Source organism: Cervus canadensis, chromosome 15 (assembly GCF_019320065.1).
Source record: "Cervus canadensis isolate Bull #8, Minnesota chromosome 15, ASM1932006v1, whole genome shotgun sequence".
NCBI lineage: Eukaryota > Metazoa > Chordata > Mammalia > Artiodactyla > Cervidae > Cervus > Cervus canadensis.
In genome coordinates, this window is record NC_057400.1 from 70,214,709 (window position 1) to 70,231,144 (window position 16,436).

A 16,436-nucleotide genomic window follows, 5' to 3' on the forward strand; every position below is an offset into this window, starting at 1 on the left:
CAGCGCGCGCACGCGCAGTGCGGCGCGGCAAACGCCCCGCCCCCGGCGCGCCTTCCGGAGCAAGGGGCGGGACAGAGGAAGGTGGTCTGGATCGTTGGCTGACCAAGTGATCAAAATCAAAACAAATCAGCATCAAGAAGTACCATGTGCGGTGAATTCTCACGCGCGGTTAGCACATGAAGCTATGTCTCTAAGCTATCCTAGGGAAAGGTGCTCCGAGAGGGCAGGGGCGGGACTAGAGTGAGACCCGGAGGCCCGGGCGAGTAGGAGGAGGCCAATGGGGCGAAACCGAGTGCTGGGGGCGGGGCGGAGTTTGGCTCCGGGTAAGGCCTTCTCTTCCCAGATGGTAACTAACCGAATCCGAATCTCTTCGGTACTTTCTTTGGGAGAGTTCACGGTTTGCTACAATGCCGACCTCCCGACACTTGGGAAATTTATTTTTCGTGAGATGCACGGGAAACCCACTGTTAAGCTGCCCTGCCTTGGCTTCTTCCGGAACGTAGAAAGTTCATGGGACCCATGACCATGGTTTCGTCAAAAAAGGACGAAGAGGGCTCATTTATTTATTAGAAACCAGGAAGAGCAACGTTAGCTGGATATGGAGTGAGACCTGCTAATAAAACAATAATACCTTGGTTACAGGTGCAATTCCTCTGAGGATATTTTTCCAGTTTTTGACTAGATGTGGGAACACTGTTATACCAAATTTAAATAATTTTGGGTGGGAATCTTTCTAATATGAAGTCTGTGCTTATTTAGTCAGAAAACGCCAAGTGTAATTTGCTTGTTTAGGACTGCAGCCTCATTGGACTATTATTATCTAGACTGCACAGTCCCTGACTACTCTGGTTTTGGTAACCATGCAGCTTCTAATTTAAAAGCTTTTAATCTGCCCTAAACTTGGCAACCAGACAACTGTCCTTTTTAGAATTGGCTCAGAGGAACTTTTTTGTTTACTATTTTGGTCTCACCTGTTCTATCTAGAGGACATGGTCAAATAAGCAATTACATTGACTATTGAAAGATAGTTGACAAGCTGGTCTCTAATGATGCAGTAGACTGTTAAAAATGGCTCTAATTCTGTACCCATCCGTGTGCCCACACATTTTGCAGAGTGGCTTTGCAGTTCTACTCCATCCCGACTCTGCCTTAGCCAAGAAAATGTGGTGGTTGCCCGCCTAAATCATGATGAGAAGAAGCCTGGACTCGTTGGCTGGAGGAGGAGACCAGGTGGAGAGAGCACCTTGCAAAGCCACCTAACTGACCCAGAGAACAGACATAGAGCCAAGTTGGTTGAGGTACACAAAACTGTCCTGTTGATCCACAGATACATGAGAAAGAATGAAGGAATCTTCTATTAAGCCACTCTTTGACATGAATAGGTATGTAGCTGCTGCTGCTGCTAAGTCACTTCAGTCGTGTCCGACTCTGTGTGACCCCATAGACTTCAGCCCAGCAGGCTCCCCTGTCCCTGGGATTCTCCAGGCAAGAACACTGGAGTGGGTTGCCATTTCCTTCTCCAATGCATGAAAGTGAAAAGTGAAAGTGAAGTTGCTCAGTCCTATCCCAACTCTTCGCAAACCCATGGACTGCAGCCCACCAGGCTCCTCCGTCCATGGGATTTTCCAGGCAAGAGTACTGGAGTGGGGTGCCATTGCCTTCTCTGAGGTATGTAGCAATAACTAATAAATTCCAACAGGTGCCTCGAGGAGGCAGATGGCTGTAATGAAAGCAGTGGCTCGTTCATATGAGTGAAAATGCTTAGAAACTATGTTGACTTAACAAATTTGCTTGCACCTCTTTTCTGCCAGTATTGTAATCATACCAATTAAATCCTGCCTCATCTAGTCATCTTTCTGTCATCACTAGCTCACAGACTCATCTCAAATTCATTATCTGAACTCAGCACACACCTGACACGTCTGCACGGCGTATTTTTATAAGTATATGTAATACTCCCTGCTAATGTGATACAAGCTCCTTAATGCCCAGATAACTTTTTCAGCGCAAGATGATGCACACCTTATACACAGAAGTGTTCAAGCACTGACCATGAGATCTTTTTAAACTTTTAAAAGTTGAATGCCTTTTCATATACTGCTAGTAGGATTGTAAAATATTTCAATCTCCTTATAAAACAGTTTGGCAATTTCTTAAAAAGTTAAACATACTCCAACCATATGATCCAATGATCCAGCTGTTCAACTTCTAGGTAATTTTACCCAAGAGAAATGAAAGTATATACCATTAAAAGATACAATGTAAATGAATGTAATCTGAACGTAAATGAACATTTAATAACAGCTTTATTTATAATAAAAAAACAGAAACAATCTAGATGTCTGTCAATAGATGAATGGATAAACAACTATGGTATGTCCATATAATGGAATACTACTGAGCAATAAAAGGGAATGAACTGTTGATACATGCTATAATATGGTGGCATGTCAAAGTAATTCTGATAAGTGAAAGAAGCCAGACCAAAGAGAGGTATACATTCATATAAAATTTCAGGAAATGGATGGTAATATATAGCAACAGAAAGCAGATGAATGGTTGGGAGTAGGGGGGGCAAGGAAGGCAGATAGATTGCAATGGGGTAAAAGGAAACCTTGAGAGTGATAGGTATGTTCACTGTTTTGCTCGTGGTGATGTTTTCATCATATGACATCATATGATATATATTAAAGCATACCAAATTGTGTATTTTATATATGTGAAGTTTATTGCATGTCAATCATATCTCAATAAAACTATTAAAATCTACTTTTGTCATTGTTAGAGAAGTATAGGCAAGATTTATTAAGTAATATTTTTTAAAAATCATGAATTAGTAAATCTAAATTACTTCTCATATATACATTGTCCTTCAATTACTCTCCTGTGTTTTGGTTTTGTTACCATAGATGTCAGACAGAAACATGAGAATAGCATTTCAGATAATCTTTTTAATTTAGCTCAACCCCCTATTAGTAATTTGACCCTTTTTCATTGAGAAGTAAATAATGACATTCTCTAGCATTTTAATAATTATTATATATATTTCAATTAATATTAGTTTACTCAAGGCCATAGATGACTGACACATGTAGTAGGCATTTTCTAATACATTTGTTGGAGGGAGAGGGGAGAGCTCTCTGAAAAAGTAGTAACTTGAAATGAATTTTTGGGTAGAACACTAGGATATTTATTAAAAGCCAGATGTTGACTTTTTTCATATTTAATTATTTTAATGAGCATGTGACACTGTTAAGAAATAAGCACAGAATCCTTCAAAACTTGTACACATCCGTGTGTGTGCTCAGTTGCTAAGTCATGTCCGACTCTTTGCAGCCCCATGGACTGTAGCCCACCATGCTCCTCTGTCCATGGGATTTCCCAGGCAAGAATACTGGAGTGGGTTGTCATCAGATGTTGGCTTTTAACAGTTGCTTCACTTGATGAAATGTTGAGTGGATCAGGTGGGGAGTATTATGGCCCTCCAAAGATAGCCACAGTCCTCATCCTCAGGACCTTGTGAGTATGATTAAGTTAAGCATCTTAAGATAATCCTGGATTGTCCAGGTGGGCCCAAAATAATCACAAGGGTCCTTATAAGAGGGAGGTGGGGGTATCAGAGTCAAAGAATGAGATATGACAGTGAAGAAGAGAAACGTAACGTTGTTGGCTTTGAAGATGGAGAAAGGGGAACAAGCCAAAGAATGTGCATGGTCTCTGGAAACTGCAAAAGGCAGAGAATAGGTCTCCTCAAATGCCTCTAGAAGGAATGTAATCCTGCCAACATCTTGACTTGAGCCCAGTTAAACTTGTGTTGGACTTCTGACCCTCACAACTATAAGATAGTAAGTTTGTGTAATTGTAAACCACAGAGTTTGTGGTAATTTGTTAGAGCAGCAATAGAAAACCAATAGTGAATAAACATGCCAAAATAGGGGAGGAACACTGAGATCCTCCAGACATCTTTGCCCAAAATAAAATGATTCCATTTTATAAACAGACAACCTAATTTGAACTTCCTCCACCTTCCAGCCCGTTATCTCAATTATTTTACATGGATCTGTTGTGTTTGTTACTTGATTGGCATCTCTCCTATCCTGCTTGCCATGGCACAGTTCCAAACCCCACACTTATAAATTTCTTCAGCTGGAATTAATACCTCTTTTCTTTGAACTGCTAATATGGATACAGGTATCTTTTTATTTCTCTATTTCTTGACTGTGCCTCAGCTTTCCAAAACAAAAAAATCTTTTTGAAACTACCTATGATATGAGGTTAAAAATATGGTGTGATTAATATTACATCAAGGATGCTGGCATGTGATGTCTAAAGGTCAACTGACAGGGACATAACTCATCAACAGAGGAAGTGGAAAGTAGGGAGCACATCTGATTTTCTATACTCCTCAGAATCAGATATAGAGCTCAGGTTCAATAGTAGTATACTTGGCTACCAGCTACGACTAACAAGTTTTGTAATAGTAACCAACCCAGGCAAGTTTTTGAAGAATTTGGCACTTACACATTCCATCCCAAAAACCCTATGAAGAAAGGGTTATCCATTTGGTGGTTTCTTAAAATGTTTTTTCCTTATTTCTGTACAGATATACTATGATCAAAATGTAAGTAATTAAATCTTTTTGGATAGAGCCTAAGGAAAAGTATTTTGCTCAAATTTTTTTTAATTTAATAAATAATTTAATAAAATTACTTTAGGACACTTATAAAGATTAGTGACAAGATTTCTGATGACAGAGTATTAAAATGTGTTATGATTCTCAAATTTTCCATGTATTTAAAATGTGTTATATGTTATATACCTCAGAAACATGTAAAAGACATTAACATATTAAAATACAAATGGTTTTCTTTAATACATCATTTCATTGTATCAGGAGGTAGTCTCTCGGTGGTGAATTTCTTCACTCATCATAGTTTTGCTTCCTAAGATATGCATGAGTGGACATTTTCTACATCCTGATGGAGACCTGGGCTATCTGTTTCTATGAAGAAAATGGGAAGCATCTGATTGAGAAATTAAGATGATATGGAACCTGAGACCACACAAACTTCTCATGTAAAGGGCAAAAAAGCAACGAGTGTTCAGCTAGAAATAAGTTATTTTATTTTAAAACACATACATATTAATAAATATTATTGGAAAACTTAATAAATAGCCTTTTATTTACATAAGGCAATTACAACATGCTATGACTACTTCTATAAAGCAGAATATAAGCAAGTATTAGTCATTGACAAGTATGTGTGTGTGCTAATTGGAAGCTCTTCTGATACATTTACATGAAAAAGATTTTACGCAACCAACCAACATTTTACATTTTTTATCTAGTTTTATTCCTCTTTCACAATTATATTCCATTTTACAAGAAAGTTATTTAAAGAGGCAAAAACACTCAGGAATTCTACTGAAAAACAGTACTCTTAAATTTTTCCAAAGTGTGAAAACACTGACATGAGGTTGGGGTTGGGGGCAAATTATTACGGTCTGACAAATGAAAGAGATTCTGCGCTTTTCAGTGTGACCCTTTGGCACTAATGGTTTGGGAGTTCCTGACATTCACCTGGTGTCAGGTAGTTCATGGTCAGGGTTGAGCCACTTGGAAGCAGGAAGTTCAGCATCACCCATTACAAATTCAACACAACAGAATTAATCTGGTTTACAGGTCATTGATTCTTCTGCAGAACATACACCTTTGTGGAATGTCAGAGAAGCTCATTACACCATCAGAATGTGATCTCTCAGTGCAGCTTTTTAAAGTCCTTGTTTAACTTCCATATTTTACAACAGAATATATAAAACCCTTCTTTTTAAAACAAAAAAATAAAGGAAAATTAAAGCTTCATAAAATCATGCAAGCTTTACACCCAGCGCTTCCTCTGTTTACTCAGTGCTTGAAGTTGCGTGTCTACAGCATGGTCCTGAGCAGACAGGATGCCCAGTCCATCACTCCCAAGGGGTCCTGTCCATGCGCTCTGGTCTGAGGTGACCAGCATAAGCTAAACATGCAAATGCTCTAACACAGACACGGAGACCCATCCCACCCTTTAGAGGTAGAGAAACTGAGGCACAGAAAGGTTAAGTGACTCACCTACAGTTGCACAATTCAGAGGAAAATAGAAAAAAGAACAAATAAATCCTCCCGGCTCATGCTCTGGGGCCTAAACTATGCTTTTTTTCATATTGGGTACATTTGAAATAGATGCTTATTTACATGATCATTGTTCTACTGAATATCAACTTTTCACTAGACAGTATTTTTTGATGTAACAGAAAGTTACACTTTTTTAAAATATAATTCTTTTGTTGCATTTAACCACATGGTGAGAAATACTATGAAAATAAATGAGTTGTGAAGTTGGGCCAAATTCTTGTTCCCATTCCTATATTTCTTAATCTATTCAAGTATATGATGGAGGTATAAGAATCTGGCCAGATGTGAAAACTCACCTATAAGCTAAAGGATAGACCCTCAAAATTCATCACCAGTACAACTTTGAGGCGGAGGTGAGGAATACAGAAAGTTGAGGTATTTTATATGATAAACTGTTTTATGGTGTGACTGGTGTACAAACTGGTCTTTCTCTTCCTAACTCTAACAGACCTCTAGCTACAACTATGAGTAAAACATATGAAAAACTATCAATAACACAGACATCTTTGAGAGGAAGGTCAATGCTAAGGAGTTAATGTTACATTTTTGGTCCCTGAGAAGGTAGAACACCAAGATTCCATCAAATCCTGCTTGATGGGTGAACTATTTCCATGGTGTCAGACACAGTAAGGACAACTTCATCAGACCACTGGAGCCAACTGGTCAGTCGTGAACAGACCTAAACCAACGCTTCTTTTTGCAGGTTCCTACTCAGTCCCAGGATTTCTAAGTCAGGATCAAGTAGGCATCAAAGAAGAGTGATGGGCAGAGCTCTGCAGATTGCTCTTCTGGGTTAGTTGAGAAGCTCAGAAAAGAGAGGTGTCATCTCCTAACAAGAATTAGGCAGCATGACAGTAGCCTGTGACCAACAAATACCTCAGTCTCCGTGGACTCATCCAGGCCTACAGACAGTGCATCTCAAGCACTTTACAGATCTAGGAACTACAGTCTAGGAACTGGCCTCTAGAAGTGAGCACAGTATTTACAAAGAGCTGAGAGGTCAATGAAGAAGGAAGATGAGAGGTGACTGCCTACTTCAATAGTACTTTCTTCTATCAGACGAGAAACCCAAAGAAAAACCCAATCTATTGACCACAGCTAGAATCAACTTCTGGAAATAAAACTGCATATAACAAATTGGCTTGAAAAGTAGGACTTGAAAGAATATTTCTTATTGCTGAACCAAGAGCAGCAAAGTGTATTTCACTAACTTTCTAATGTGAAAAGACCATAATAACATCTGAGCGATGATACCCCCTGAAGACCCACCTGTGGGGAGTTCTTGTTCCCCATGTGGCAGCAGGGAGACTGCCCTTTCTTTCCGGATTCTTCTCTGCAGAGGTGGAGCAGTCCTATAGAACAGCAAAACACTCAGGGTGATCTTGGTGCTGGGTTTGGGTTAGAATCCTTAATAGGCCATATACACTTAACCACTGAGCAGAACAAGAAGCAATCTTTTTAAATGCAAAGATTCAGAGGAGAAAACAAGGCATTGTCCAAGTAAGAGAGGAGAGAAATGGCCTATTTAGGTATCTATCCAGGTAAATGTGCAAGTTTTGATCACAAACATATGATTTTACAGGAGGCTTGAAAACAAGTGGACAATTTTTTCCCTTAGTTTTATCAAAGATAAAACCCAGAGAATAGCATAATAATGAAAATGTTTACTTTTGGAAAGATCACTGTAAGACCTATCCCCATTCTGGGTCTTTCTCTTTAAAGCTTTTATTTTTTTAAATTCCAAATAAATTATAAAAACACAGATTTGTAAAATAAATACTGTAAGTCAGAAGTTATATGCTCTATGTCAAACCTGAAAAGTAGGCTGTTAGACTGCTAGTCTGTCAATTACTTCCAGGCTACAGTCACACTTGGAATACAATGGATGGTATGAATTGCATTCCAGTGGAAGAAAAGCTGTGCATCCTACCAAAGTAATCTGCTAAACAGATATAAATTTGGAAGAGTCTAACTATTCTGGGGCTTATCACCTTCAAGAGATGACAAGTTGTTTATACTTTGAGATTTTATTTTACTAAAAAAAAAAATCATAGGGAGATAATCCAGAAAATATCACCTCTAAGTGTCTATGGAATACACAGATTAACTGCAACCAGGAACATCAATAGATGGATTTAAATAAACTAAGCTTCACATGGAAACTGCAACCAAAAAAAAAAAAAAGTAATTTCCATGAACTTTCTTATGATACTTGTATAGTCACATGTATTTTTTTAATATCTCAACTCCTTACCTAGGAAACTATTTTTATGCTGAAAAGTATATTTATACACCTACATTTTTAGAAAATTCAGTTCAATAAATTAAGGCCTGTATTCCTAAAAATACTGATGATAAAAAACAAACCTCCAAGAGCTGATAAAAAGAGTAATGGATTTCTGGGAGCATTTTACTATCAGTAAATGCTGGGAGCATTTATTAACTATCAGTTACTATAAGATTTAGAAAATTTTTTAAATACTCTTGCTGCTGTTAGTTCACAGCTCACTGACAACTCATGATCATCCAATGTACTTTTAATTCATAGGGGTGTTTTTTGCTCTATCCTTGTTTTATTTAGCCTCTTTATTCAACACTTTAGGGAACTATCCCTTAGGTCTTTAGAAATGTTCTTTTCATCTAAAAAAAAATACATTTTTTCCTATTGACATTCCTTAGTAATTTTAACTGGGTATTATTAAATTCCATGTTCTACTTCACCAAGTCAATCCTATCACCTTACTCAATCCCATCTTTCAGCTTGGCTTAGTTCCCTATTTAGACAAAACACTGCCCTTAGGAGTTGCCTGGTGCTCCAGTGGTTAAGACTGCACTTCCACTGCATGGGGCACCATTTCAGTCCCTGGTAGGGAAATCCCACATGCCTCGCAGGGTGGGGTTGGGGGAACAATATTGCAGATGAAGTATATGATATCTTGATGAATATTTGCATCACTCTGTGCTTTGTTACTATTTCATACACAGGGAAGGTTACTATAGACAGGCAAATGACCTCTTTTGATCCAAATACTGGGATCATTAATGGCTATTTTGCATTTCAGAAGTTTAATGAGAGATTGGGTGAGGGACTGCAGAGTGCTTTGTCATCTCAAACAACAGGGAGATGGTTAAACTTTTCATTTTTGCTAGAAATTCTTTCTAAAACTATGTGTGTTCCAATTTGTAGCAAAAAAAAAAAAAACTTAAGCTTAATTGCGTCCTTTAACTTGTTCCTGAACTCATGTGCCACTGAACAGTTAACTCCCTCATTTAACAGCCTTATTATCAAGTTAAATAATTTCTTCTTAGTGGCCACAATGTTTACTGAATGAGAACATGGGTAAATTTAATACTGGCTCCCAGTTATATTAGACTGAATACAAATAAAATACCTCATGCTACTTATTCAATTGTCTTTAATTGGACTATAACACATGCTGAAAGGGTCAACTTACTCTAATGTGTCTTTCATCTTGATTCTCTTCCAATAAATAATATACTATAATTTATAACTGCTTTGAACATTTATAGTTTGAATAGTGAAATACTAAAGTATAATCATGGAAGTTGCATTATTCTAATCTAAGAGAACAGACACACAGTAATAGTCAAATTAAGTGAATAGTTCAAGTGATAAAGGCACTGAAATTGATTTGAGCTACTGAAAATCATCCTGCAAATGGAACAGTATATGGTATCCATTCACTCTTCTCTCTCTGTTTCCAATTAAAATGTCTAGGAGTCAGGGGTAGGAGAGTCAACACATCAGAGGATTAAAAACAATTAAATGTATATACCTTTGATTTGGATGGAACACCTGAATGTTATACGTGCTTAATGCAAAATAACAAGACTAAAGACACATTTACTGTAGAGTCAGACTTCAAGACAACACTTTCTCCTATTTCCAAAGTAAGCTTCTAAATAAGAACATCTGTTCCCCTGCAAACACTAACCAGAATAGGCCCACTCTATTTAAATAATGATAGTGTTTTAAAAGCAAAGAGTATTCATCAAAGCTTCCAGGTTAATGGCAATGAACATAAGATTCCTCTCATCAGAGAGAGATGACACTCAGGCAACCATTGAGCAACTTCAGAGAACAGAAGGCTGAGTCCACACTCCAGTGCTAAGCAACGCATCTCATTCTCCACCAGCCTGTTCATCATATACAAGCAACTCCAACACAAGCGATGCACTTGTGTAAATTTACTTTTCTTCTTCACATCAAATTAGGACCAGAGACCGTATCTTCTTTCTGTTCCTCAAGCCAAACAATCTCCTGTTACATCCTAGTCTGTTTTCACATTAGATTTGTTCATCTCCCCCAGGTTGAAGTTGAACTCTTTGAACACCTGTATAAGGACAATTCCAACGGAGACAGTGGTGAACCCACAGGCCATGCCCAAGAAGTCCACCAGACCCACGTTGCTCCACTCCCGGAAGAGGATGGCTGAGGCCAGCAAGACCAGTGTGGTGAACACAACGTAGTAGATGGCCCCAAACACAGAGGAGTCGAAGCACTCGAGGGCCTTGTTGATGTACCTGAACTGGACGATGATACTGCAGCCAAGCACGGCCAGGAGCACCAGACACAGGCAGAGGGCCCGCTGACTAGACGGGTTGTTGTGGAAGATGTCCTGGGCAGCCAGCCCAATGCCCTTGGTGGAAGGCACGGTGAAACTCCCCAGCAAGGAGCAGATGCTGATGTAGACCATGATGTTGGTGGGCCCATGGGCCGGCGCAATCCAGAAGATGAGCAGCAGCAGCATGAGCAGCACGATGCACAGATAGCCCACAAACACTGGAAAAGAGAAGGTACACAGTGATGCGGGGGGCCCAGCAGAGCAGCCCCCATCACACGCTCCACCACCTGCCCCTGCCCTTGCCACCAGGACACTCCACTGCTCCAGGTGTGCTTTACCAGACCCACTGAGCTCAATCCACAAAAACTTTTTCCCATCACTGTTTTCATCATTAAAAAATTCATAGCTCCTACATATTACAAGTCAATAAATAAGTCTTCTATTAGTAATATTCTATAACATTAGAAGTCAACATGCACACTATGAGATTGTTCTTTCTCTTTTTGCACACGTGGCAGGGCACGCAGAATTACCCCACCAGGGATCAGGCCCGTGCCGCCTGCAGCGGAAACACAGAGTCCCAACCCTGGACTGCCTGGGAAGCCTCAGGAATTTTATTTTAAGCCATGTCACAAGATGGTCAACTCAACAAACCCTAGGCAGAGTACTCCTGTTGGGGGCGGGGGGGGGGGGCAGGAAAAGAGTCATGTGGGGCCTTAAAGAACATGAAGGAAAACTGTGGGGTATCTCTGGCTGTGGCAGGGACTGAGGGCCGCACACAGAGGCCGTGGGTCCTCATATGTGTAGACAGTCTCACACAACAAAAAATCACTGGGTTCTCCTCACAACTTCTGAATGTCACCTCGGACAGGTAACTGGAAAACGTTTATAATAATCAGAGCCTAGAACCTCTTTTATGTATAAAACAAAGTAATTTGGCAAGCATTTAATATATATTAAAATTTTCAGTACTTCAAGAGTTATTTTCCATTTCAGAAGATCCCACTGCTGGGATTTCCCTGTGGCCAGGTAAGTTAGGATTCCAGGCTTTCACCGACAGAGTCAGGGTTTAACCCCTGGTCAGGGAACTGAGATCCTGCAAGCTGTTCGGTCCAGTCAAAGAAAAAGAAGAAGAAGAAGAAGAAGATCCCATCGATGATGGCAAAATCCCAAGTGAGTCAATAAGACAACACCTCCACATTGTCTGTTTTGCACCTGCCAGATTGTCAGCAACTCCATGCATGCTGTGGGGTCTGCTGTCCTTAATATATCTATTCCTGTGGCTATACTTGAGCATTCTATTTTATTCCCAAGTATTATTCTTAGGGCATTATGTTGACTTCTATTTCTATGTACAAGGAAGTTGTATTTGTCATGAACTTCATTCCCAGATTGTAAAGTGGGTGCTAGGCATTGGGCCTGAGAGGGCTGGGTACAGCCTGCACATGTGTACCAGCAAACAGGTGGTGGGAGTCCCCTCTTCCCCAAGGGTAAGGAAAAGGACCTTGGAGCTCTGCTGCAAGAGAGGATTCAGGAAGACACTACAGCTGCAAGCTGTCTGGGAGCCTGACCTATAAACAGGGGAAGAGGTAGTGAAGGGCAGAGAGAGCAGTGTGCACAAAGGTATTATAAAATACTGCAAAAGCATGGGCTGTGTTTGTGGAAAAATCAGAAAAAGCAGCTGAGCCTGAATGTGTAGTGGATTTCCCTGGTGGTTCAGATGGTAAAGAATCTGCCTGCAATGCAGGAGACCTGGTTCAATCCTTGGGTTGGGAAGATCCCCTGTAGAAGGAATGGCTACCTCCTCCAGTAATCTTGCCTGGAGAATCCCATGAACAGAGAAGCTTCATGGGCTACAGTCCATGGGGTCACAAGGAGTAGAACATGACCCAGCAACTAACATTGAATGTGCAGGAGTTTCAGCTTTCGAGTCTCATGGGTATGGGGGTGGGGGGGGTGAGAGGGTGGTGATTGCAGTTATCAAAAAAAGAAAGAAGCAAAACTAGGTAAAAAATATATACCAAAGAACAAACAAAAAACACATACAGAGCTCTATAGGGTCTCTAAAGATGAATTAAATCAGGCCTTGGCTCTCAGAGAGCTTCACAACAGGGGGAGGAACCAAGGCCTGGACACCTGGTGGTCCGAAGGGGAACAATCTAAAGAGACCCGCAGAACTGGCACCCACTGTGCTACGGACAGGGACGCAATGTCAATGTACAAGGTCCAGTCCCAAGAGGCAGCAAGGGGGCCAGGTCAGCAGGACAGCCCCAGGGGACAGCTGTGGACAGCGGTGAGCAAGGAGGAGCCAAGGGCCTGGAGGACAGACCACACAGCAGGGCAGGGCAGAGGGCACTGCTCCCCTGGGGAGAACCATGATGGAGGCAGCAAGCTCTCCGGCAGTGAGGCCTCAGTTACCTGGATTGGTCAGCTTCTCCTCCAACTCAGCCTGAGTAGTCACACTCTCAGATTTCGGGGAATGGATAATCAGCACGACAGAACCCGCACAGCTTAGCAGACACCCCAACTTGCCCAAGATGTTGAGCTTTTCTTTCAGAAGATAAGAAGCTAAAATGGACCTTCAATTTTAAAATAAGAAATGATTAAATCAAACTATCTGGCCTGTTTCTTCTCATTGCAGATGTTATTAAAGCTACCTTTTCTTTATAGTCACATTTTATTTTTAAATTAGTTTTTAAGTGTAGAAGGATTAGGAATTTATTGAAGTTGCTATTTCAGTGCAAACAGGATTTTCATACCAATTCCATGCACAGCCAATATACAACGATACTTTTAAGTCATACCATGATATTATTTCAGTAGATATGAAATATACCAGGATAGAAAAATAAGTTTTATGATTGACCAAAAATTAAAATATTGCTTCTATATTTTTAAGAGTCCAAAAAAAGTCCAAAAAAACTATGTTAAGTAGGATATAAAAGTTGTTAAAATAATTACAAGTAATTTATGATCAAAACACTTATGTTAAAATGAATTAAATTGAGAAAATTAGGAAAAAATCAAAATGCTAACAAATTGAATTATGATAGAATCTGGGTGATTACTTTAAAAATGTGATCACATTACTTCTTTAATGCAAGAAAAAAATATTCCTTATAAAATATCTATAATTTTAAGGCTGGTAATTTGTAGTTGTTCAGTTGCTAAGTTGTGTCTAACTCTTTGCAACCTCATGGACTGCAACATGCCAGGCTTCCCTGTCCTTCACTATTTCCTGGAGTTGGCTCAAATGCATGTCCATTGAGGCAGTGATGTCATCTGAGCATCTCATCCTCTGCCGCCCACCTTTCCTTTTGCCTTCAATCCTTCCCAGCATCAGGGTCTTTTCCAATGACCTGGCTCGTCGCAGCAGGTACCCAAACCATTGGAGCTTCAGCTTCAGCATCAGTCCTTCCAATAAATATTCAGGGTTGACTTCCTTTAGGATTGACTGGTGTGATCTCCTTGCAGTCCAAGGGACTCTCAAGAGCCTCCTCCAGCACCACAATTGAAGGCATTCATTCTTCAGCCCTCAGCCTGCTTTATGGTCCAACTCTCACATCCGCATATGATCACTGGAAAAACTATACCTTTGACTATACAGACCTTTGTTGGCCAAGTAATGTCTCTGCTTTTTAATATGCTGTCTAGGTTTGTCATAGCTTTCCTTTCACGGAGCAAACATCTTTTAATTTCACGGCTGCAGTCACCTTCCTCAGTGATTTTGGAGCCCAAGAAAATAACATCTGTCACTGCTTCCACTATTTCTCCTTCTATTTGCCAAGAAGTGATGGGACCGGATGCTATGATCTTATTTTTTGTTTGCTTTAATTAATTTGAAGGATAATTGCTTTATGGTGTTGCATTGGTTTCTACCAAACATCAACATGAGACAGCGACAGGTTTACCCATGTCCCCTCCCTGATCTTAATTTTTGAATGTTCAGTTTTAAGCCAGGTTTTTCACTCTCCTCTTTCACCTTCATCAAGAGACTCTTTAGTTCGGCTTCACTTTCTAAAGCTGGTAATAGTGTTTCTTATTTCCCTGTATATAATTTGAATTGGGAAACCTGGGCTTTTTCTAAATCATGGGATTGGTCATTGGCAATTTGCTACTGTCCATGCCAAAGGCACTCAGAGAATACGAACATCTTACAGGGAGGACACACAAGACCCAGATATATACAGGACTATCTCTAATAATCATTTCACAGATACGGAAACAAAGCCTCAGAAATGATCAGCATTTAAGCCAAAGCCACAGAGCTAACAAGAGGTGAAGCCATGGAGAAGTCAAAACTTCCACCTTCCCCTCACAGCACTTTGTGTCCTCAGTTCCCAAGGAGACCCACCAGTGTCACTGAGAAAAAATAAGCAACATATTTGAAGAAACCACACAAGATACTATAATATGGAACTGGATGTTAAATTGAGGGGTTCCAAATAGCTGCACAGAGATGTGGAAACCAGAGAAGTGGGAAGCTCCAAGAAGAAAGAGATAGCCTGGAGTCAGCCTGAGACAATGGGTGGGCCTACGGCAAGAGGGGAAGGGGCTGACATGCATGAAAGAAAGGGGCAGGGGCAATCCTGGACCATGAGGCCAACTCATCTTTTATTCCACTCTTAGTATTACCCCAGAGTACAAATTAAACAGTACTTTTACAAAATAGAGTGTCTAACAAAAAACTGGAGGGATACCCTTTCTCCTCTCTTCCTGGGCTGCAGTAACTTTTGAGCCAAGATTAAATAAAAAGCATACAGAAGCTCTTTGACTTAAGTCAGGAGTCAACAGACTATGGCTGAAGGCGCAAGGCAGCCCTTCACCTGTTTTTGTAAATAACATCTTGCTGATCACAACCACATCCACAGTTAGTCAGCTCTGTGGCTACTTTCTACCCTGATGGCAGAGGCAAGCAGCTGCAGCAGAGGCCACAAGGCCCACAAAGCCTAGTTTACCATCTGGCCCTGGACAGAAAAAGGTGGCCACTCCCAGGCTGAAGTGATCTACATAGCTAAGCACACGTCTCCGCGGACAGTCGGCCTGAGATGGAGGCATCAGGGCTACAACACAGAGGAGCGTGATCCTGCCGGAGGGTGTGGGCAGTGCAGCGAGGATGGGAGGGTGGAGTAAGAAGCAGTGTGATAAAGGGAAAGAAGGGGGAAGAAGCTTAATGCCAAGGAAGAGTCAATAAACTATCTTAATGAACTTATAGTAATAGAAAGCAAACAAAAACATGCTGTAGAATTAACAGCAAGGTCTTGAAAAGAAATCTGTACACTCCTGTTCATAGCAGCATTATTAGCAACAGCTAAAATGTGGAGGCAAATCAAGTGTCTACTGATGGATGCATGAACAAGTAAATAGCACGGAGCGCACAAGCGTTCCCTTTTCTCCACATCCTCGCCAATACTTACTTCTTGCTTATTTTTTATGAGGGCCATTCTAACAGGTGTGAGGTGTATCTCACTGTGGATTTGATATGGATTTCCCTGATGACTAATGATATTGTGCATCTTTTTGCGAGGGTAACAGGCAGGAAGGCCAGGGGTCTCCAAATGGAGGAAATAGGCTGCAAGTGTCAAGACATTTTTTTCTCTCCCTTAACCTGCAAGAGGAAACAAACTAGAAGTGTCAGATATTTTCCTTGTAAAATTCTGTGTTGCCAGGACACCTGG

General features: G+C 40.5%; 1 protein-coding gene and 1 long non-coding RNA gene across 3 annotated transcripts in view; one reads left to right on the top strand and one right to left on the bottom strand.

The window, feature by feature from the left end:
• Positions 1-14: 14 nt before the first annotated feature.
• Positions 15-10,618, top strand: LOC122453736. Of its 2 annotated transcripts, none has more exons than XR_006273148.1 (3): positions 15-168; positions 1,114-1,382; positions 10,504-10,618. It is a non-coding gene; the product is annotated as an uncharacterized LOC122453736 (long non-coding RNA). The 2 variants fall into 2 exon arrangements; XR_006273149.1 differs by lacking the exon at positions 10,504-10,618 and adding an exon at positions 1,383-1,442 and having other exon boundaries at positions 1,114-1,298.
• Positions 5,154-16,436, bottom strand: part of NIPA1 (NIPA magnesium transporter 1) — a 49,432-nt gene continuing 38,149 nt past the window's right edge. Inside the window, exons 4-5 of the mRNA XM_043487888.1 lie at positions 13,177-13,337; positions 5,154-10,976 (exon numbers count right to left, since the gene is read on the bottom strand). Of these exons, the coding sequence (XP_043343823.1) occupies positions 10,465-10,976; positions 13,177-13,337 (673 nt within the window). The 3' untranslated portion in view covers positions 5,154-10,464. The remainder of the gene's footprint in view (positions 10,977-13,176; positions 13,338-16,436) is intronic.